At 43.7% G+C, this 23,855-nt stretch overlaps 1 protein-coding gene across 7 annotated transcripts in view; it reads right to left on the bottom strand.

Annotated features, from left to right (window-relative positions):
• CRIM1 (cysteine rich transmembrane BMP regulator 1) overlaps window positions 1-22,513 on the bottom strand; it is a 178,318-nt gene extending 155,805 nt beyond the window's left edge. For 2 of the 7 annotated variants that reach the window (XM_036224025.1, XM_036224026.1), the window contains exon 1: window positions 21,829-22,257. In XM_036224025.1, coding sequence (XP_036079918.1) covers window positions 21,829-22,159 — 331 coding nt within the window. In that variant the 5' untranslated portion in view covers window positions 22,160-22,257. Of the gene's footprint in view, window positions 1-21,828 lie in introns of all 7 variants that reach the window. The other 5 variants (XM_036224027.1, XM_036224028.1, XM_016156672.2 and 2 more) reach the window with 3 other exon arrangements.
• Between the last annotated feature and the right edge of the window lie 1,342 nt (window positions 22,514-23,855).

Genomic DNA, 23,855 nt, shown 5'->3' with positions numbered 1-23,855 from the left:
TTTTTTGAATCAGTGAATATTTTCAGTAAAAAGTGAAAAGCAGGTCCATGTCCTCGTCACTTTCGTAAAATCATCTTTTCCAAATTGTAATCTCTAGGAACTTGGTAAAACTCTTGTCTGTAGGATCACAGTCTCTATCAAGAAAACAAAAAGATATATGTCCTTCAGTCCCTGCCACATGAAATACTACCAGCACAAACTTTTAAAACAACTTTAACTTAAAAAACAATGACTTACCTCCCGTCAGAGCTGTGATCTTCATCCTGAGTACGGAAGCCCCTTCCCCACTATCTCATCTGGACCACCTGGGGACCATTAGGTTCCTCTCATAGCAGATGAGCAGTAACTCTGAGAGCAGCCCTCAAATTCAATCCTCCACAGCAAGAGAGAAACAATCGTATCAGGTGGCACCTGCCTCGGGGGAAAATCATGAACAAGACCTTCTCCTGAATACCTTCCAGCCATCAATGTGAAAAAAAAATGTCCTGGGATTTACTCATTGACTTAAAGCATTACTTACTGAGCAACTACTATTTACATGGCCCCACGCCAGGCACTGAGTGGGCTGCAAGGGAGCAAAGACCTCGTCAATGAAAGAGCACCTCTCTACCCATCTCCCGGCTTCACGGCAAACCTACGTTAGAACGCAGCGTGAACCCACTGAGAAAGGGCAGAGCCTGGGCAACAGAGCCATCAAATATGCTGGGGTTTGAAATGTTCCAATAACAATGCTTGCTGGAAATAAATCATCCGATTAAGCTGTTTTGCCCTTTCAAAATTACCTTGGGAGCCAGTAAACATTAATCAAACTTCTGACACACTGAGTATGTTAGGTCGGCCGAACAAATCATAGGCACATAGTTAATGATATTGAATTTGGAACATCTTACTACCCTGCCCCCAGCCGGGGGGGCGGGGGGTAAATGTCTTCATGCCTATGACGCTTTATTGCAATTATTGCAACCAAATATTACTTTTATGATGTGATGAAAAACTCATTTTTTCATCTTCTGAATATTACTTAGTCAACAAAACATTTAATCAGTACCTGTTATGTATAAACGGATGTTCGATGCGGAGGTACAAAGATACGACGACCAACATTTGGCATGTGCTTACTATGCACAAGCTACCATTCAAGTGCTTTATCAGCGGTCCCCTTTTTTGCACTACAGACTGATGCTCCTATGAGAACCTAATGCCTGATGATCTGAGGTGGAGCTGAGGCGGTGGACGCTAGCGCTGGGGAGTGGCTGCAAATACAGATGAAGCAGTTGCTTGCTTCCCACCTCCTGCTGTGAGGCCCAGTTCCTAACAGGCCATGGACCAGTACCTGTCCACAGCCCAGGTGTTGGAGAACCCTGCTTTACATGAATGAGCAACTTAGTTATTCCTTATAACAAGGTAATACTATTATTATTCTCATTTTACAGATGAAAACTGCATGCAGAATTCAAGTGACTTGGTCGGGAAAACACACCAGGCAGTTGCTAGGCAGGACTGTGAAGTGACCTTAGAGCCAGTACTCTTGCTAGCACACAACATTGCTTCTCGTAAATAAAGCGTTGTTTCTCTTTAAGGAATTTATCAGTGAAATCCCTCCTGAGGAAGTCATACCCTCTGGGAAGTTTTCCTGAGACTGCATCCCTAACGCTCCCTGGCAAATGGAAGCAATGAATGCTAGCCATACAGATGGGTAAGATGCCCCTGCCCCAAGATTACGGCGATTCAGTCTGGTGAGCAGGCAACAGCACCCAGAAGGCAGGACTAGCACTGTGAGCAGGGCCACTGCCACTGGTAAAGGCTCACAAGGGCCTGTAGATGAGAAGAGCTGTGGTTGGGCTGGCTGGGCGGTGTCCCCAAGCTGCCAACAGCAGACGGCACCGGTGTGCAGGGCTGGGGACGACCAGCACAGTGGCTGGAAGGGAGCACTCCTGGACACACAAGGGGTGGATGCAGGGAAAAGGAGTCAGAACCTGCCCAGGGGAAACTGGCACCCGGCCAGCAGAGGGATAAGCTACTCGGGGTGGGGGAGGGAGGGCTGGGGACTCGGAAGCAGCCACCCTTGCTCTCTCGGTACACTGGAGAAGGTGATGCATCACGCATCACATCGACAGAGCCACAAGCCCCCACCTCCCACAGCTCCAGCCCCAAGGGCTATATGCTTCTAGTATTTACATAGCTGTCTTTTCCCAAGATGCTTGCTGCTCACATAATTTTTTTTAAATATCCAGAGGGTAGTGGGGAAGAGGGAGGTAGATGGGGTAAAAGGGGTCAAATATGTGGTGACAGAAAGAAATCTAACTATGGGAGGTGAACACACAAAGCTATGTATGTATATGTGTGTGTGTGTGTGTATAGGTGTGTGTATACATATATATGTGTATATATATGTATGTATGTGTGTATATATATACATATATATATGCCTTACTGTTAAATTGTACACCTGAAACTTGCTGAATTTCATTAACCAATGTCACCATAAAAAAATAAAAAATAAAAATAAGTAAGTAAGTAAGATATCAACTCTCCTGGCAGGTCAGGGAGTTACTTATTTGACTACACATTCAGAAAGAAAGGGACCACAGTGGTGTTTGGTGCGCTGGGGGTGACTTCAGAGACACTCCCAAACGAGATCCAGACACTGAGAGGGGACCCTTGGAAGCCCAGACTTCAAGAGGTACAAGTGTGAAGCTGCCATAAACAAATCCATTAAGCGTCACCCCTGGCAAGAACCTCTGAGTCTGCGACCTCCCTCAAACTATATTTATGCTTCTCCCAGAGTCTTACATCTCAACGGCCAGAAATAAACCCAGGGCTCTCAAACCCGAACCTTTCCTCCTCCCCTCACATCCTAACTGGCCAAGCTCCAGAGCTCCATCAGCAAGGAAACGCAGCCCAGAGACACTGGACCAGCCCTCATCTACTGCTGGAACATCCTCCGGATCCCAGAGGCTTTACTCTCCACCATGTGACGAGGAACATAAAGATCCTTGGCGTCCATTGATTGAAACATTGAGAATCACATTGTTAAGAGCTTTTGAAAAGAAAACACAAGGCTTTTGGGCTGATAATAAAGATCAACTGATTAATGATTAACTGTTTAGTACTAGAGACAATGTATTGATTACCACCTTTAAATAAAGTTTTATAACTGGTTGCAACAAGAGCAACAGGCCATACCTTGGAGCAGAGCTTAGGAAAGTCTCAGGTCCCCTCTACAAACCTTTCCCAAGAACTGTCAGCTTTCTCACACCTTTTTATTTATCCCAGAAACACAGTTTCGGCATACATATTTTGGTGGTGTTGGTGGGCGTCAAATATGTGCTTATTACTGTTAAATACAAATACCTATTAAACTTCATGCTATAATTATTTTAAAACTTTTACACACTTACTGACCTTAGCTAATGGTATTGTCCCATGATATACCTAAAATTCCACAAATACCCTTGGTTAAACTATTACAGTTGATGTAATGTCACCTTCAAATGCTTCAGTACAAAGTATGCTTTTTCATTTTAAATCAGTATGTTAATCCGAAAAGTATATAAATTCCAGTGTGCACACACGATCACTTTGCTGTATGCTATGGCTTGAAGGAGTCTAAACAGGCATTCTCTCTAATAAGCACAGGTAAAGGTCCAGCATTTTCCAGATTGAATTTTTGATTGGTATATAGCATTCATGATTTATAAATTTTCAGATTAATAATTCAGAAACAGTAATTTAATATTAAAGAGATAATCAAAAATTTGTCTTCCTTTTGATAAAAACGAAAAGCACGTAAAATTTATAAAAAATATATTTGAAGCCCGGTGATTTGATTTTTGCATACTATTTGAGTAACTGGTTTTGAGTGAGAATTTATGTTTTTAAACATAACAGAAATGAATCTGAAATATTACAACAGATGCTATCTATACCTTTTGAAAATAAAACCAGTATCTGAGTTGTAAAAACTATATTATATCAGCCAATGATAACAAAAGGAAATAAGTCTGTTTTCCTCATAGAATTTTCAATAAACGTAATCCTAAAAATGATTTGAGTTTTTCCAAATTTTATACATGTGCTACTGGATAACTTCTAGGCCTCTGGTTTTCCTTTATAAAATAGTAGAAGTGGAAAATCATTTTAAATCCTCAGATAAAATCCTTGGTAACAAGCATACGTCACTTGCATGCAAAGTGCAAAGGTGGCAAATTAATCTTGAAGTTAATAGCTAGTCCCTATTTAGGACACGGTTAATTGTATCCATTTTTCATACTAAATAAACATTTGCAATCCAATAATGCACTGCAAAAGAAAAAAAGCAACAGAATTAAAACGTCCTTACCCAGTGGGTTGGCTGTTTGCACAAAGTGTACAAATTGTTACTTAATAGAGGAAAAGGTTTTTAAAAAGCTTCAATGTCCTTAGAGTCAACATAGTCCTGGTGGCGGCAAGGATGTAAGACAAAACGATTAAGGGCCACAGTCCTCCTGTTACATGCCCTAGACACAAAGGACCAGGTGCACAGGTAGAGAGTAGTTAGAGCCTGAGGAAGGACGGGGAAATCAATCACGCTTGGAGAGCCTAGGCACTCATGAAAATAAGTCAAGCTACACAGAATTTTCTCTAAAGTTCACCTGGAATGGCCATTCTCTGCCCTTTCTCGCCTTTCAGATAGTCCTGAAAGGAAATGAAGTTGAAGTTGGTAATCAGTACATCTCCATTAATCAACTTTAATTATAATAATGAAGACTATATGGTAGCACAGAAAAATGCATTTAACATTAAGTGGAAAGAAGAGTTAAGATGCATGAGAAATAAAATATGTATATAGAGGAAGACTAGACAGGATACACACACACACACACACACACACACACAAACTAGTTCTTGTATTTGTAACAAAAGCATTTTGGGTCATTTTGTCTTTTCTCTATTTCCCAAACTGTCTAGTAAAGTTACATTGCCTTTATAATAGTTTTCTTAAAAGAAAGGCAGTAGACCTAATATTTGGCTCCAGTATACACAACTAGTTTCAGGAAATATGATGTTCAAGAAATAAAACTATAGACAGGGAATTGAGGTCACACTCTTTGGAGTGACCGTTAAAGGGACTTGGGTCTCTTTACAAGCCAGGAACCTTTCCCAGATGCAACCAAGCTCCAGAAATCTTTGAGTATGAAAAGTTCTAAAGAATGTCTATGTCTGTCGTTTTTGATGGTCTACATTTCTCAACACAAAGCATGGGCAGGACATCGGCAACTATACACCTGATGAAGTATCTCATTAACTGCAGAAGAGAAGACACAGGACCGAGATGACCACAGCTGTATGCAAGCCACTTAGGAGGCAGTCTATATATATTTATTTATATAAATAAGTGGTCAGAGACCAGAGAGAATTTCCTTTTCTGTTGGAATTAACAGAACCTAACAGCTCCAATTAGAAGAAGGTGCTATCGTGGAAGAATGGACATAAAGTGACTATCAGGACAAGAACAGTGACCCTGTGAGAAATTTTTCTACACATGTAAGAGTTGCATATATTGATGTGTTCATATGCACACAACGCATGATTTGCAAACTGTGCACAGCTGTCCATTGCAATGACACAGTTTTCCACTGTAATGAAAGACAGACAAAGAACATGTCTATGTTTCCATTAACTCTAAATCACACACACTCAGGGACGCCTTCCAGCTGCATTCTGCCAGTCCGCTAGCTCCCCTGCAAGGCTTTCCCTAGGTCACAGACAACTTCATTCCTACCCTTCAGAGAGCCCCATCGGCTTGCTTTCTCCCCAAACGCTGCCTCTGGGTCCTGCTGTAGGCACAACAGGCCAGTCAAATCCTCATTCAAGAAACCGATTTCCCCCAAATAGCTCTGAGAGGTTCTCTTTTGAGACTTGGGGCAACGCAGCTATCTCTATAACTGGAAATGGTACTTGGTGGTTGCACTTCGCACCCACTCCTCCAGTCCTTGCCTGCTAGGAAGTCTACTTTTCAGTTACAAGGACTGTTTACCTTGGCTTACAACTGAAGGGCGCTCCTTCCCTCAAGTGTGTTTCCCGGTCCTCTGCCTCCATTCATTTATTTTATTAGAGACTGAGGGTAAAGGTGCTACTCCAGTAGCAACAGCAGCTCTGGGTCCTTCACCTACTACCTTGAAATTAACTGAGGCATTACAGGTTCTGAGATAACCTAGTATCTAAGTCACAACTCTGATTTTTTGCAGTATCCACCATCAAGTTAAACACTCCTTCTGCTGATAAAGCCTTAGAGAAGGCAACACTCGCAAGGAAAACACACTTGTCCCCAGGTTTGGGAGCTGACTTTTTAACTTTCGATAGTAATGAAGCCACATAAAAGTTTAAAAATATGTATTTTTAAAGTGTTACAGGAAAAATCAATAGTGGATCCTCAAAAAATCACCTTGCTTAGAATCCTCGCTTCCCATTGCATCATACAGAGCTACAGCTATGTTACAAACTCTACAGCTCTACCGTTACTTAGCCATCCGCTCCAGCTTACCCTCCTCCCCTTCCCAAAACTTTTATGAGTGCAATTAATAAAAGGCTCTAAAGTGGGTTACTGCAAAGCCAACAACCATGACAATAATGTTATAAATAATTAGCATTAAGTGTGCGATGAGCATCTTAAATGTGGAAAAGATGAAGCTGCTGCAGCAGAGACATCAAAGAAAATGGGCTGGAAGAAAATGGAGCTCTCTGGGCACAGCCACCAGAGTGATAAAAGGGTATGTAGGTGTCTGAGCTTATACCATGATACTTGTATATATGTGTTGATGGCCCTGTATATTTTATCTTGGCCAAACCTCCTTTCTTTAGCAGTTAGAAAACTCAGTGTCAAATGTATCACCCAAAGGTTGTAATTTGCTGTTGCATCCTTAAGTGTCCAATGTCTTATCATCTTAATTTGTAAAACACCTTAAAATCTTTAGAAAAGTAAACAAAGATTTCATGACTGGAGCTGAAGAAAAAACAACTCTATTCTGCTAAATAACAAGTTGAGACTCCAGTTACTCGTCATCGTGAATTCCTCAGTCCCTGAAGTCATAGGGTTTGGAGAAAATCCAAATGGGATTTTGCTTTTTTAAATTCCTTATATTGCATTCCTACGGACTTCCTGTTTAAACCATTGTTGAGGCACTTTTATTACTCATAGTCACACACTTCCACCCGTATGCTGTGGACTCAGGATGATCTCCTTCCCCAAAAATATTCCTGACATTTGGAGATCACCTGGAGCAGTAAATAGGTTGTGTCATTCACGGCATGGCACTCAGCCTGAAAATCCAATATACATTTAATTAAACTCCCTCCTGATAAGTCAACATACATGTTTAAGACCCAATCCTGGATCTCCTAAGAATATAGAAATCTGTTTCATGATAATCAATTATTCATATGGTCATCTGAGGTGTGTCTTTAAAGTAATCCATAACTTTTCATTACTTGTTTACAAGCTGCTCATCACCATAGCATCTCAGCTGCTCCGTGTGCTAGATCCGTGGTGGGAAGGTTATAAGCAGCCACCCACGAGGAAAATTCTTACAAGCTGATGAAGGGTTGGTGAATGAAAGATGACACTTTTATGACAAACCGGTAAGGGGAAAACTCCTCACAAATAAAAAATACCTTTAAATAGCTGCCAAAACAACTCCAGTTAAAACTAACCCATTATAGCAAAATTAAAAAAATAAATTCTAAGAATGATTTGGGGTAGGGGGAGAGGAAGAGGACCCAGGACCTGGTTAACCAGTTTTGAGCTTCCTTCTGCAATGATGTGACTTCTCACTGGGATCCTCTCAACAGGTATTGTCATTTGCTTCCGTTTCCACCACACAGTTCAGATGGGAAAGTTTTTGTAGAATATCTTGGATGACCTTGAGTCTAGATTTAGTCAACAAATGCTTGTTGAGTTCTTCCTGTGTGCCAAGCACTAGAATAACACACAATCCTGGCACTCACGTGGATCACAATGAGGCAGGGAGACAGAAATGTGAACTCTACCACAGTGTGAAAAGCTATAACAAGGGAAGGAGAAAGTACTATTTGTGGGCAATGGGGGGTGGGAGGATGGCATTAATTTTTCCTGGGCAGGGCAGGGCAGGAAGGCTTTATGAAGGAAGCACATAAAATGGTCAAGTTTGAAGGATGAGAACACATTTTACAGGATGTTAAGACAACTTTGGAAATCTGAAAGCCGACACCACACACATTTTCCAGTTGCTGGCTTTGACCCCCCAAATCCCCACATCTGTGACACCCCCCCTCATACTAGGAAGTACGTGTTGAACATACTTCCTAATTTCCTGAGTTCTCAACAGGCCTCCAAAACAAACGTGAAATACAGTTGGAAAACCTAAACTTTCAGAATCATCAGGTACTGAATTTAGGAGTCTAATTTCCTCTTACCTGTGGGCTTTTTTAGTAATAAGATGCAGATTACTGAGACTCTCGGGGAAAATAAATGCTTATTACATTAAGATTTTTTTTTTAAGTCAAGTTAGACTCATTATGCATATGAAATACGTCCCTTCTTAAAAAAAAAAAGGCTTACTGTTCCTTCTTTATTAGTAGTCATCCCCATGTTTTCTCTCTCCTTGTAGTTCCTAATATCTCCTACTTTTCCATTCTCTCAAGAAATAGTATCATCCAAGCACTTCTAGCCCAAGGGCACATGCTTACATATTCACACACAGTTTAAAAAGCATAATACATGGACTATGTTCAGTGCCAAATGTACATGTGATTACATATTTCTTTTGGACATGCTGCATGTCATTAAAGCATGTAAATACTTTATCTCTCTCAAGTTTTCCAGAACTCTACTGGCAGAGTCTTACTCCTTTCTCTGTCCAAAGCATTGACTATAATTTCTTGAATAGGAGTCAATAAACTTGGTTGCTGAGAGCTCACCTTTTCCCAACATAGTCTTTGAAAATAATTTAATCTCCTTCCAACAAAAAACACTTCTGGCTTCTTTTATTTTGCTTATTTCCCAACAGAGGTAATCCATTTCTCATCCTGAAGTTCTGTTTTTCCTTTCTACTATCACATTGAAAATTCCTACGTCAGGCCAAAAACCATGTTTCGTGATAACCTACTTTAAAATCACCCCACATTGCTTTAAGGATAATAAAACTTTTATCCCAATCACCAAAACATAAGTCAGTAATGTTCCTAAATTCCACTTTCCCACACATATATATATATATCTCAATTAGGCAGCTTAAAATTAGAATTTTTTTCGAATATAATAAAATGATGCACAATTTTTATTAAGAAGTCATTTTCGGTTTGCTGATTTATGGAGGAGATAGTATACTTAATTTGCTCCAAGCATGCAAGTTGTTTTCAGCACATCCATAAAACAATGCAAAGTATTCTGTTTGTGTTGAGCCCTCAGCAACTGAACATATGCATGCACACGCACGCACGCACACACTCTATGTCCAAAGGCACAAAGTTAACTACATCTTGAAAGAAGGAATTATCACAGCTTCCTGTCTCTCAAAGTCACATCTGTGACTGTACTAGGGGCCCAGCTGGTGATGCTGCAGATATATTTTATCCTCCTGGGCACATCTTTGTAGACCAGCAAGTCTACTGCAACCTTGTTTTATGAAGTTTTAGTACTTTTGATCCATAGTATCATATCCCGCAGAGTCAAACGAATTTTATGTGCTGGCAAACACACACACACACACACACACACACACACACACACACACACACCTGCCGCAAACATTTTTACAGAACTCCTCTTCTGCCAGCCTGTTAGTTGCAGACACCATTACTGTACGGTTGGTTTCCTCACAGAGGATTTGACACTTGGCACCAATTTCTCTTATTCAACGTTTGGGTTGCTGGAGAGCTGCTGCATGCAACCGTGATGGGAAGACTGTGGAGACAAACGGAAGGACTGCTGGACAGCAAGCCTTTCCCATGGTTTTCAGGGCACCTGAGAGCCAGCCCACGCTGGGTCGGGTCGTGGCAGGGATTCACCAGAGGAGGGCCAAAGCACAGCCAGAGACAGGGACAATGGGAGGTACCAAATGGACCTTCGAGGACTGACTCTGAAAGCAGCAAACTAAATCCTCTGGCGGCTTCCAAGAGAGAAGTGGTGTTGGGTCCTGGGCATTCAGACTCTCATTACTAGCCTCACAGTTTAAAAGTTCTTAAGCTAACGTGCACTAACCAAGCAGGAAGAGAACAAAATAAAGACCTATTGATGTATCAAAGGAGAGTAAAGCGAACCTATTTAGGCAAAAGCTCCGGTTAGTAAGTGAACACCCACCCTTCAATGGCTATTTCAACTGCCACCACTATTAGATATCCAGAAATCTACCCTGGGAGAAAGAGGATAAGGTCCGGAACAGGATTTAACTTTTGATATTGTCTTTAAGCAAGAAAAAGAGAAGAAAAGCCACAGCCCTCCACTATAGGTATTTTCTGTTAAACAATATATATAAATATAAAATGTCTACCCAGTTATTAGTAAACTTACAGTGGTTTTCTACATTGGAGTGAAAACAAGAAAAATCTTTGGGAGCAAAAAGCAAAATGTAACAAAACTAAAAAATTAGATAAAGTGGTATTGCTAGCGATTGGCAGCTGAGGTAACTGTGGAAGTGAGAATCATGGAAGAGATCTACATAATAATTAGCTGCTGCATTTTCTCCTTTTCTCCAGTCACATACTCCTGAATGGAGTATTTAGCATTCAGCAGACTTATTAGCGAATAAATGCCCAACTAGAATTAACTAGCACCTCATTCTGGAAGGCTGCTCTTGGCAAAAGTGTAATATCCACGAGACGGAGCAATTTGATTGCTAGAGTGCACTGTGGGCTGTGTTCGTCACATTCTTTGCAATAACACGTTACATCGAAATTCAGAGTGACAGGTCTGCACCACCTACCTTCGCTCAACACCCCGCCACTGGACAACACGGAAAGGGTGAAGTTTCTAGACCCTACCTACGAGACAACTTTCCAGGCTTCACAGTTAGCCTGTACTCGAAACATATTTAGTGAAGATTTGCTCACAGAAATGCAAAAGAGCTTCCTGGTCCCTTGGCTCAGAGAAAAACGGAAGGTGGAAGGTAAGGGAGCTGGCCGAGAGGGCAGCGGGTCCCTATTCAGAGACAGATCATTTCCTCCTCCCAATATGAGGCACCCAGGTGCCACAAACGGCCAGGGCCCCTCTACCCGCCCCTCCTTCCACGCACTATTACTGTGATGTTTCTTTAAATTTAGTCCCGCTCCTTAAGGAGACTCCCTGGCAAGTGAAAACAGCAGCAAAGGTAAAAGAATGCTGAGAATTTGGCTGCTGCCTGCAGTATTAGGAAGAACAGCAATTACTCAACTCTCCTAGTGTCAGAGGCAGAAACGAGCATGTGAATTTCAGCGAGTTTGGGCCTGTCTTTGCTCGAGCTTCTCCCTTAGCATATCTGTCACCTACCTACCTCGTTGTCGTAATAATTAATGAGGTAAATGAGAAAATGGAGGAAGAGTGCAAGCAGCGGGCCAGCACAGACATAAAAGAGAGGCATACATTCTACCTTGAATCCGGATTAGACCACAGTTAGTAAGGCTTAAACATTGCCAGCACTTACACGATGTCGCTAACTTTCCAATAATGAAGTTCTGCTGTCTCCACCACCTCGCACTAAACGTAACTAGGGGGGAACTCTGGATCTGTACCTCCGAGCCCTTCTGTCCATAGCACTTGGCGAAGAATCATGTAGGCACCACCACTTTTTCCTTCCCCAGCTCTGCAAACACAAGGTAATATTTGACTCCTGCCCAGCAACTCTTTGTAATAAAAACACAGATCGTATAACCAGAAGGGCCTTAAGATGGCTGGTTCAGTTCCCTTGCCTTCAGGTAAGTAACTGTTTAATTCCCTTCCCTTTTGACAAATTAAGGCCAAGTCGAGTCAAGGGAAGTTGAGGAGGTTTTAAGTTACTGAACTAGCTACTGAAAGATGAAAGATCAGGAAGCCACAGCTATTTTTATTCCTTTATCAAGCTATTCTCATGTACAAGAGTTTTGTGATATTAACCCCTTCTGAGCAGCCTTAAATCCTTCCTGCAGCAAGCTGAGATACACACAAATTCACTCATTCTTTTGGTTACAATATGGAAAATTATTTGTCCTTCCATTTTTATGTCACAGATAGCAGTAATAAATTTCCTTAAAATCTGTCTGTAATATGAGAACGTCAGTGGTTCTGAAAAAGACAGAGCATACCCAATCTTTCTCTAACCATTTAATAATCCTTCTCCTTTGGCTTTCAGAGATAAAACTGTCTACCATCTACCCCTTTTTCCTTACTCAGGATGTAAATGCAAAGCTCCGAACTATAGAAAGTGCAAAGCAATCTGAAGATTTTCAAGATCTTCCTTTGACAAGATGATGGACTATTCTTCTCTGGATTATAACCATACCTTCTAAGGGGACCGAGCCCACACATCCCATGTGGACGATTCCTCACACGTTGCAGGGCTGAAGTGGTCCAATTATACTCTTAATACTAAAAGTCTAGTTCAGGCCAAACTTCCTCAAGGTAGCTTTGCCTTATTTTGGCAGGTCTTTTGAAGTCTTAAAAAAGAGATATCACAACTGTCCCATATTGAGGTGCCTTTTGTTTTATCACAGCTGTGAACCATTTTGCTTGTGGCCTTTGGATAAGAAGCTAAATAAGTTACCTCTTGTAGACCAGGACTTTGCAGGCTCAGGTTTCATTCTGCCCTGCCAGAAATTCCTTTCTGTTTTGAATCTGAGATGTTTGTTTATGGTTTTTGTTTTGAAATGCTAAATAAGACAGGCGCAGTCTCTAGTTACAGCCTACAGTATTTCTTTCTTTCTTTTTTTTTTTTTTTTTTTTTTTTTTTTACCTTGCCTTTGCCAGAAAAACTAGTTGTAAAAGCCTTTGCTAAAATTTCCAAATAGCAGACTCTTCAAATTATCTTCTCAGGTACTTGAAATGTAAAATGACAACACCTTAAATATATAATTAACATGTAATTTCCTTTCTTAAATGTTTATAAGACAAATGTTCCCAGGATATTTCAAATTAGGGTGTTATTTTTCAATTTGACAAACATACTTAAATAAAACCTTGAAATTTGGAAGTTCATCTCATCTTGCTGGTAGTTTTCGTGTTTGAATACCAGTACTCTTGATGAAAGAGGCACTACAATAAATGGAACTAGGAGTTTCTGGGAAAAAAATCAATTTCTACTGTGTGATAATAAGGTTTGGTTATCAAGAAAACGAAAAAGTTGTCAGCTACTAACCCCAAGGACTGCATCTTCATCAAGTTCTTTGCCCTTGTTGCATAACAGCCAATATAAAGCATTTGCCTTGTGAGTTCCGTCGCTATCTACTTGATAAAAGCGATACTTCCAGACATGAAGGAAGGGTTACAGTTGTGGGACCACATCTACATTAGGAACTGAAGAGAAAAGAATATCAGGTATTTTAATTCTAGGTGTTCTCTTCTACCTTTCCACTGTCCCACAGACTCTCCATAGAAACCATAAGGCAAATGCAAAGTTGCATGTACCACATGGGATCAAGAAAAGAAACGCAGGTGGACTCTGGGCCCCACACCATCCTCTACTCATTCTAAAGCCTGCCCTGTCTGTGAGCCCGCCAGGCCTGCTGCTCCTTCCTTCTGTAACCCCAGTGACCCCAACCTGGCCTTGGCAGTACTCCTGGGGTCTGCAATGTCTCCAGGGATGTCTGGAAACAGAGAAAACCTCTCACGATAAAAGGAAATTCAATTCACTTTCGTGAAACCACATGTCATGAATATTAAGCTGTGTCACCTTTTCAAAACTCTTAATTTCAAATAGCTACCTGGAAGTAAGGGGTCAAACCACAGAGTCCATATTCTGCTGAAATACTGAAGGGGCCAGGAATTACACTCACACCGGATCAGAACAACAAATGTTTTCCTGGTTCAGGGGCCCACGAATCAGGGCCCCTTGTGCCAAGTATTTCACTGACCTGTTCTCTCCAACAAATGAGAGACCAAAATTCCTCCAGCTGACTTCCCAAAAAAGAGACTTAGTTAAATATGGAGGAGGTGTATGTCCAAAAAGCAGATTTTAAAAAATCTTATGTATAGAAAAAGAAAATGAGAAAATACGGAAAACAATGGAAATTAAAATTAATGTTAATTATCTTGTTAAAATTTGCTTGACACCAGGAACACTAGCCATTACATGCACACACACACACAAAACCTATGTAACAATGTATATATGTATTTTCTCCAATTCTCACTATAATATTTACTTGATAGAAAGCTATTAATATTCCATTTTCACAAAAGAAGAAACTGTAGCCCCAAACAACTAAGCAAACCAGTCATTCAGTTAAAAAAAAACAGAGCTGAGATTTGAACACAGGTTTGGCTAGCCCCAAGGCTATTTTCTGTTTTCTAAAACATCCTGCACAGAGTGAAAGGAGGAAGGGAAGGGTACCCCCAGGCCTTTCTGGGTGCCCCGCCCTCCACTAAATCCTTCCTCATAATCAGAGAGGGAGTTAGAACCCCTCTTAGTTCTCCTGAGGTGCTCAGTGCTTCCTTACCTCAGGGCTGAGCAGCTGGGACTGCCTTGGTCTGTAATTGACTCTTAGGTAACTACCATTAGGCCAAGGCCTCTGTGAAAGCATGGCCCCTATGGTTTTTTTGGTTGAAAAATAATCATCATACTAGCAAGTAACGTTACCAGGTCTCTATATGTACTAGCCTTCTGTTACTTAAAAGTGTGGTCCCAAGACCAACAGTATTGACATCACCTGGTAGTTTATTAAACACGCAATCTCACACCTGACCCAGACCTACTGAATCAGAACCTGCACGTTGAATAAGATCCCCAGGTGATTTGTGTACACATTAAAATTTCAGAGGCAGTTTTTTCTCATTTAATACTCTAAACATAGGTGATACCTATTACTATTAACAGATAAAGAAACTGAGGCTTAGAGACGTGGTATCACTACCATACAGCACAAAAACCAGATCCATATAACATTTGCTCTATGTGAAAGATGGATGTATCGCATACTTGTGACAGATGGAAGGGAAACAGGGAGGGCTAGAGAGAGAATAGAGGAATGGACTGGTTAAATGTCTGACCTCCGGTTTTGCCAAGTTTGTACCAACTATGGCAGCACGTGGGACTGGGCCTCATACAGGTGAGCTGCAGCAAGACAAGCTGTCTCCTGAGCTCAGGCCAGGCCCAATCCTGTGAACATTCCAGGAGCTAGGAGCGAATTCTTCTTCCAGAATATAAGTACGTGAAGGCAAATATACATTATTGATTACAGGAAGTTTAGGTGCCCACTCTTCCCCAAATGAAACATCAGCCCACAGATAAATGATTAAATTTACAATTTTCATGACAATGCAGAAAATTTCAGGTCCCTCTCTCTTTATTTTTACCCCAAATACACAAATTTTGTAGAAATTTAGACAAAGCATAGCAAATGGACATCAGGAGGAAAGGAAGCAAATAGCTTCAGAAGCTTTTAAATAAGTTTATTTCAATGTATTTACGATGTTGGGGGTAGGAGGGGAGGAGATCTGAACTCAGTAATTCGGTTCCTTTCTAAGAGCCCAAACTCCTAACTACTGATGATGATCAATTACGCAGGTAGATGAGGATTAAGCAGAACAAGAGAATGAGCCCATATCAAATTGTTTTACTTAGACTGATTAGTAGCTTTGTTGTCATTGTTTACATATGTCAGTCATCCTTCTAAGTGCTTCACAGAGATTCACTAAGGCCTTATGGCAACGCTATTATTAACCCCACTACACAGAAGAGAAAACTGAGATCCACAGAAAAGCAGAGTGCAGATTTGACCCCAGAAACCAAGTTTCTAAGCATCACACTCTTTTACCGTGGTATTAAGTGTTTCACGTGGGGAATTAATCAGGGTTGGGGGTGGGAGGTAAGGAATTGGAATCTGTTCATTTTGTAACAGAAGAGAAAGGGATCATTAAAAAAAATGTTTTATATGGTCCCAAAATGAATGCTTACCAGTGTTTATCATGAGGGCATTCTTAAATTTAAGTATATTCAACTACCCCTCTGTCCATAAGTCTGAGGAGGTTCTCCATGATTTGATCAGGCTAACTGGCCGGGACAAACAGCAGAGAGTAGGTGAAGTCAGGAGATGCTGATAAAGGCACACCTCTCAGTTCACTGCCCACACTCATTTGCCTAAGGGAACAAGCTGGAACGAAGGGAAAATCACTCCCGAAAGGCAACTTGCCATTTTGAACCACAGCTAGTAAAGCGTTAAGAATGTAACCTCATTCTTACGTGTTGGGAAACACTGAAGTGTATTTTGCGCAGGCTCTAAGAAGAATGGGTGGGATCCCCTCCCCCAACCAAAAGAGCTCCTACTTATACTTTTAAATCTAGTTCCAATTCAAATTCTCCTTTTCAGCTTGCCACCAGGAACTGAAAAGATGATCTCAGATCCAGTAATTCCTAGAACAAATTTTAACCACATATTTCACTCATCAACTAATCATATACAGACTCACGAAATCACTTCTACTTGGCCTAAACTTATATAGACTTTTTAAGGTCTTGCTGCCTTATTCTTTATCTTGATTAAAAGAGTGTAAGGAGTGAGGAACTGGTCTGTGAGGTCCTCAGGCTCTCCAGCTGCTCCCCAGCCCCAGCAGAAGGCCTTGTACAGAGCAGAAGATCAACGAATGAGTGATAGATTTCTATGCAAAGACAAGTCAGATCTTTGAAAATTCGGCTTTGGAGAATTTGACTTCTGAGAAAGAAGGCTTTCAGTCTGATATTCATGCATGTTTGGCTGGTCCACTGTCTCTTCCTCAAATAATTAACTGAGCTTTACTAAAGTGTATGCGAAATCCTAATACTGCATGTGACATGTGGAACACAGTATTACTGGCGAACCTGCTTCACCAAAAGTATTTACCTCCACTCACTTTATCACCTCCTATTTGACGGTATTTTCATAGTGAGGCAGCACTGCCATCTCTCATGTTAGTGCCATAGCTTGAAAGACGTTAAACATACCCACATTTTTCAGCAATTTCACAATTAATGTCTGGAATGTGTTTTGGATTATTCTTCAAAGGATGACATAGTTGCCCTAAGATGAATTCAATATTTTTCCCTTCTCTCATTTGTCATCCTTTAGTCCTCCCACTCCATTACCTTTTTAGGGTTATCTGTTTTATCTATGTCCCCCAACTTCATAATACCTGCCCCCTGCATCCCAGAGGTGTTGTTCATCCAGGTCATTGAATCTTAATCAAACCCCACAAAACACAGAAATCTGCGCCAAATCATTAAATATCTCCTACAGCTGAATATAATGCCCAGTTTAAGGACTGTTCAGTTTCCTTCAAAAATAAACCTGTCCACAATGGCACTGCCAACGTATTGCTTGTAAGACTCTCCTTGTCACTGTTAAATATGTGTTAATGGCAGCAAATAACTCCAGACATGCTATTTTTGCCTTTCTGGTCCTATGCAATTCATTTGTCCTTTGCCAAGTGTTTTATGTGACTGGACTCCTCAATAACAGTGAGGATTCTGTAAGCTTGATAGTCAAAGTGAAGGTCATGAAGTCCTGTCATTTGTATACATGCAGTGAATAGAGTCTCCGTGTTTTATCAATATTTACTTTTGGGAGGAACTAATTATTTCCTTGTTTACTTGCATGGGTTTCTCTTCCCAAACCTTATTAATAGGTCCTCTGCTTGCTTCTGTAACATGGAAAAGCTCACTTTACCTAAAGACTTTTAGGTAAAAAAAATGAAACACATTACTCACTAATGATCTTGAGGTGATTAGAAGAGAAACTAATGGCAACAGTATCAGAAAAACCACTTTCTGTTCTTTGCTGTAAGTATCCAGCACATATCCTTGGTTCCTCCACTCACTGCCCCATGAAAAGTGGGTAAAAGGAAAGTTTAAAACACCTGGAAGAAATAAAAAGATTGTTTTGAAAGAGGCAGTCTGGGGACAGACGAAAGTTAGCGGTGAAAACACGAAAGTTAAGTTCCATGAAGATGAAACCACTGAGTAGTCACTAGAAAGAAAGTCAGTGCTTATCCACCACGGTGATCACCTGGATCCAATATAACTAAGTTCTCAGAGCAAAACCATTCAACAGTGTCCACCGGGTCCCAAATCACTCTGTACTCACAGACTGTCAGATTCAAGCCATCATTTGCCCTTTGATTAGAGAAAGCTGATTATACTCCCCGTACCTTGCCCCACCCCTTATAGAAGCATAATGTGCTATTTCACATTAGGAGGAAAATATGATCACCACCTTGTCTCAAAATATAATCCTCCCTATCCCATCAAAACGTTCTTCCTAGAAATATTCTACTTCAGTTGTTTTTCAATGCTCTGTCTTTCATCTCCCAAAAGGTCTCCTCCCATCCAGTCTTCTTTCTCAGGAGTTCAGAATCCAAACTTGTTTTCTCTGGCTTCTAGGCGATTTACCTGGAGACAGGCAGCCTCGCCAAGAAACAGGCCACTCAGGAAGTTGCAAAAGGCATGGGAAGACTCACCAAATGGAAATGGGAAAGAGACTGGAGCCCTCCCGGGGAAGAGAAAGTACTCGCCAGACTGAGAGAAAGCAGAGAAAACCTTAGGTATCTGGCTCTATACTCTATTTTTAAAAGGTACTTAGCCAAAAAACTTTTTTAAAAAAGAAATAATTAAATCAGGATTTACTTAATAACAATCTAAATGATGCTGAAAAGTTCAAGTGTTTGTGTCACATGATTCACAGGACCCAACATTTCCCATTATTTAACTTTTCAGAAAATATTTTTTTCAGTATTCTTTTTCTACAGAGAGCATGGTTCATTTATTTTTCCAATGCATGTTTAGAGAGAGCCTACTGTGGGCTGGCGTGCCTTAAAAATCTAAGGCAGTGAGCCACAAGTTGGAAGGAGTCCATTTCTGCCCTGATTTATTATCTAACTCACTTTGTGAACTACAGTTAAAAACATGATTTTTCGCCCCCACAAAGCCTGTACGAGAAGGAACACAAATAAAAATTACTGCAAGTTGGCAAATAGAGCAATGTAATTTGTATTTAAATTATATCATTGAAAGCAGGTAGCTTAGTCATGATAATATTTCTATACCATGCAATATGTTTTCTCAGTGGAGCCAATTAGTTTTTCAAAAGAGTTTTCATTAACAGATACAACCAGTAGGGGTCATTTTAGTGCAAAAATTGCAGCAAGAGACTTCAACATGTATAAAATATATCAATTTCTATTCATGATAATCACGCTGCAGAGCATGAATCTCTAAATAAAAATAGAAACTGAGGGAAACTGGGCATTGAGGAATTTCTTGTGAAGTAACAGAGAAACAAAAGAGGTCAGCAACTTCCAGATAATTACTGACATCTGAAGACTCCTTTAATTCTTTTTTAAAAAAAAAAACCACTTAAACTATATTTTTCATATATCTTGTAGTAAAGTGAAAATACTGGAAATTTTAGACACGCTATTGAGAATATTTGCCTAAATTCAACCATTTTTTATATATATGTATATATTTATTACACCAGTTAACACTGTCTTTCTTACTTTGGTTCCATGGATTTGGAATGCAACTTGACTGCTTTTAGAATTCTAAAAAAATGAAACAAAATGCCCTGAGCACACAAATTTGGTAGCTGAAAACAGGCCTGCTAAATGAAAAGTGTTGCTAGAAACATGAATTCAGATATAATCATGGCAACAAATACTTCCAAGCATTTTCAAGACTAATACCAAATGCACAGGGCGTTATCAGAAGAAAGGAAGCTATGAGAGATCGCATCATTTCAGAGGAATGAGAGGCTCACCAACAAACTGCCAAAATAACTCTAAGCTGTGACACCAGGCTATTGTTGCCAAAACACTTGATTGCTGTGACTGTTCCCTGGGCTGCGCATTTTCTCCACCAGATATATATCATGGAGAAACAAAACAAGGGTTCGAATCTTTAGAGCCTCCAAAAGTCCTCAAAGCGCAGCGGTTTCCACCGCATTTAACCTTGTTTCATGTTGCTTGTTCTTTTTAGATTTATGGGAAGCTGGCTTAAGTCAATTGTACACTCCAAGTGGCATCTTTCAAGCTAAGTCACTCAGAATTACTTAAGTCAAACACATGAAATCGTATTATAAGTTATTCTCTTGGCCATTTTTCCTGATGTGAGAAATAAAAACGTTATAAAATGGGACTTAAACACCGGATGAGAGGCTTTTGTATGTCAGGCAAATGAACTCTAAACTCAGCGTCCTAAGGGCCTTAGCAGTACACATCCCTTCCCTCTGAGAAGAGTTCCCTTCACTCATTACTGCCCACTAGCTTCCAAACCAGAAAGGCCTCCTCGATCTTCCAGAAAGGAAACTCTAAAAACTACAGGTATAAATACGTCTATGTGTGTCCTTAAAGAAAGTCACAGAATTGAAGCCTTTTAGTAGACTCCGTTTACCCTTAAGATTATACCTTTTTCTCCAGTATCCCAGCACAATAAACGCATACATACTTAAGAAGGCTTCAGAATAAATCCTTTCTTCTCTGTTCTCTGGATACTGGCTGTGAGTAGCAAGGGAGGGACAGGGGGCAGAGGGCGCCCGTCCCTGCTCCTGCCGCTCCTCCAGGATAAGGCTGCTGCTCCTCTGCTCGTACACCAGAATGCCCAGCAAGAGCACCATCGCCCCCAACGTCTGCCCGAGCAGGGATCCCAACTTTTAACTCATGCTCAAGATTCCTGTTCATTAGCCAGATAAAAAGAACTCACTGCCTCTGTCTAGACCCTAAACCACACCAGGCACCCCGAGGCTGAGGCAGGCGAGCCGGGCTTGAGGCCAACTCCCTCCTACAGAGGTTCTCCCAACGAAGGGAAGCTCCACTAGCCTACTCTCTTTCTCCCTCCATCAGTCTGGACAGGGCTTAGGGAGAAACCAGAACAGCAATCCTCGCTGTCAAACAAACAAAAAAGAACAGGCGACGCGATTGGAAACACGCGGACACCTGATCTTAAAAAGCAGCCACTAATAGAAATAACTTTTCACCCCTGGGTGCAAGCCCCCTCCCCTGTTCATTCAGGAAAGAAAGCCTTTGACGGTTTTCAATAGGCGAATGAATACGTGAGTAACCGCTGTATGTAACTTCCCCTGGGCTGTCATATTCGCGAGCTGAAACTGATTTACATGCGAAGGAGGAGGAAGGGGGTGAAGGAAGAGCGCAAGGAAAAAATAATCAAAGAGTCACAGGGAGTGAGCTGCAGACACGTCTCCTCCGCCAACAGAAAATTTCGTGGACCATGTGTGGCACCCGGTTCCACACTACGCTACCGTGGGGAGGGTGGCGGGGTCGGACTCCCCGAGGTGCTAGCGACAGCCTCTGCAGTGCCCCCTGCCCGCGGCGCCCACACCTCGGGGTGCAGGGCCGAGCCACCCCACCCAAGCCCGAATGGCCACACGTTTGCAGATCTGTGAGGGGCCGGGGGTCGATCCCCACTCGCCCACCCCCACCCACGAAATCCAACCTCGCCGGCAGCTAGCCAGCTCGAAGGGGTCGGGTGGGGGGAGGGAGGCACTGGCAGTGCGCGGGAATGGAGGGACGCGGGGCTCCCTCGCGGGGCCAGCGACCAGCCCCTTCTCCCGTGGAGCCCTCTCTCCTCGGGAAAGTCTCGGCCAAACTTTGTTCGGCGCAGCCAGCGCCGAGGGGGCGGCGCGGGCCAGGTGGGAGGGGGCCCGCGGCGGGGGCCGTACCTTCGCAGACGCCCACTTCGTACTCGGTGATGGAGTCGCCATTGAGCGGGGGGCGGATGACACAGCGCAGCCCCCGATCGCAGGCTCCGTGGAGCCCGTAGGCGCCGCCGCAGCTCTCGTTCCTCTGGCGGGCGCACATGTAGCAGCAGCCGCAGACGCCCTGGACGATGCTCCCGGGGCAGCTCCTAGGCTCTTCGCACTTGGACTCGTCGCAGGGCAGGCAGACCAGCGCCCGGGTGCCGGAGCGCGCCAGCAGCAGCAGCAGCCCCAGCAGCGAGACCAGGAGGTGCCCGCAGCCGGCCAGCCCCCTGCCCCCTGCCACCAAGTACATCCTCCTGCGCCGCCGCCGCCTCCTCCTCGCAGCCGGGCCGGGAGCCGGGCGGGCGCCCTCCCCTGCGCGGGGCACACGCGCCGCCGCCGCCGCACCCGCAGCCCGCGGTCCTCGCTGCCCCCCTCGGGGCCCCCGGGGCGCGCCTCCCCTCGCGGGGCGAGGCCCCCGCCCCCCGTGCGGGCCGCGCCGACCCCGAGCCCACTAGCGTTGGCGCCAGCGGTGGCTCCCCCTCCGCCTCCTCCCGGGAGGGAGGGGAAAAAAAAGAAAAAAAGTTTCCTCCCGCAGCTCCGGCTGAACCCAAACTTCTGGCGGCGGCGGCGGCGGCTGCGCTCAGCTCCAGCCCCGGCCCGCGGCGCCTCCTCCCTCTCCGCCTCCGCGTCGGCCGGCCCCGCGGCGCTGGCGGCGGCGCAGCCTCCGGCCGGTCCCCGCCTCTCGAGCGGCGGAGTGGGCGCGGTGTCGCAGCAGAAGGTACGCGGCGTCCGCCCCGCGCGCCCGGCTCGCCTCACTCCTGCGCGGCTCCTCCGGGCGCTTGTTTATGGCTCGAGCCTCAGCCGCTCGGGCTGCGCCCTCCCCTGTCCTACCTCATCCCCCAGCCCTCGCCCCCCCGCGCCGCGCGCCGCTCATTGGCTGCCCCCCCACCCCTCCCGGCCCGGCCGGCCCCCTCCCCCTCCTCCCGCCTCCCTCCGGGGCGGCCGGGCCCTTCCTCCCTCGCACGCCTCCTCCTCCACCTCGCCCCTTCCTCCTCCTCCTCCTCCTCCCGGAGCCCGGCGCACCGAGCCGGCCCCGGGGCCGACCCTTTGCGCGCTTCTCTCTGTCGGCGCGCTGCGGCTCCGGGTTTGGGGCGCACCCGGGGAGCCGACAGAACCGCGGCGTCCCGAGCGCCCGCCAGCACCATGGCCACCGTGGCCGTCCTGGGAGCCCCGAGGGCGAGACCTCCCGGGCCAGTTCTGAGTTCGGAGAGCGGCGGGTGCCCCCGAAGCTCGGGGCTGAGGGGATCGCCGCAGCCTGGGCTGGGGCACTCGCCAGATCGAACCGCGGGAAAGGGAAGCATGCATGGAACCTCCGCAAACTGGATGAGAATCCATCTTCCACCCGAGCTGGGAATAGGCTTTGTAAAAGATATTATGTAATGGAGTCTCGGGAAGCTCGAGACGCCTCCAGCAAAGCTGCTGGTGAATTAATTAAGTGCTTTAAACGGTCTAGGTAAATATTCCGCGGCGGGTGGGGAGGACTGTTGGGGGCAGCTGTAGCTCGAGTTGAATTTTAACTGTCCACATCCTGTATGTTTTGTCGCTGTGCTGTCTGCGTCGAGGTGCTATGTTATGGAAGGGGGTGGGGAGTGAATGGAAAGTAACAGCTGAATTTTTTTCCCTTGAGTAAAGCCGAACACTGGATTATCACAAGTCTTAACATGACTAGATCCGTATTATCTCATGCATCATAAATGTCATCTAAAATTGCCCTTTTCTTTCCCAAGCTCATGGACGAAAGTGGTGGGTTTTAGTTCTTTCATTTATTATGAATATTAATAAAGAAGATGCATGGTTGATATTTTTTGTGTGTGACAAACTAGGATTTTACAACGACAGAAGTGATGCAAAATGCGTCACGTGGAGACTGTTTCCCTTCTGTGGTTGTCAGTAGAGGCTCTGTAGTGGCCCACCATTCACAGGATGTGTACCAGAGTCAATAAAAT

Source organism: Rousettus aegyptiacus, unplaced genomic scaffold, assembly GCF_014176215.1.
Source record: "Rousettus aegyptiacus isolate mRouAeg1 unplaced genomic scaffold, mRouAeg1.p scaffold_m13_p_7, whole genome shotgun sequence".
Classification (NCBI taxonomy): Eukaryota; Metazoa; Chordata; class Mammalia; order Chiroptera; family Pteropodidae; genus Rousettus; species Rousettus aegyptiacus.
The sequence above is the reverse complement of the archived record's forward strand: the minus strand, read 5'-3'. Positions and strand labels throughout refer to the sequence as shown.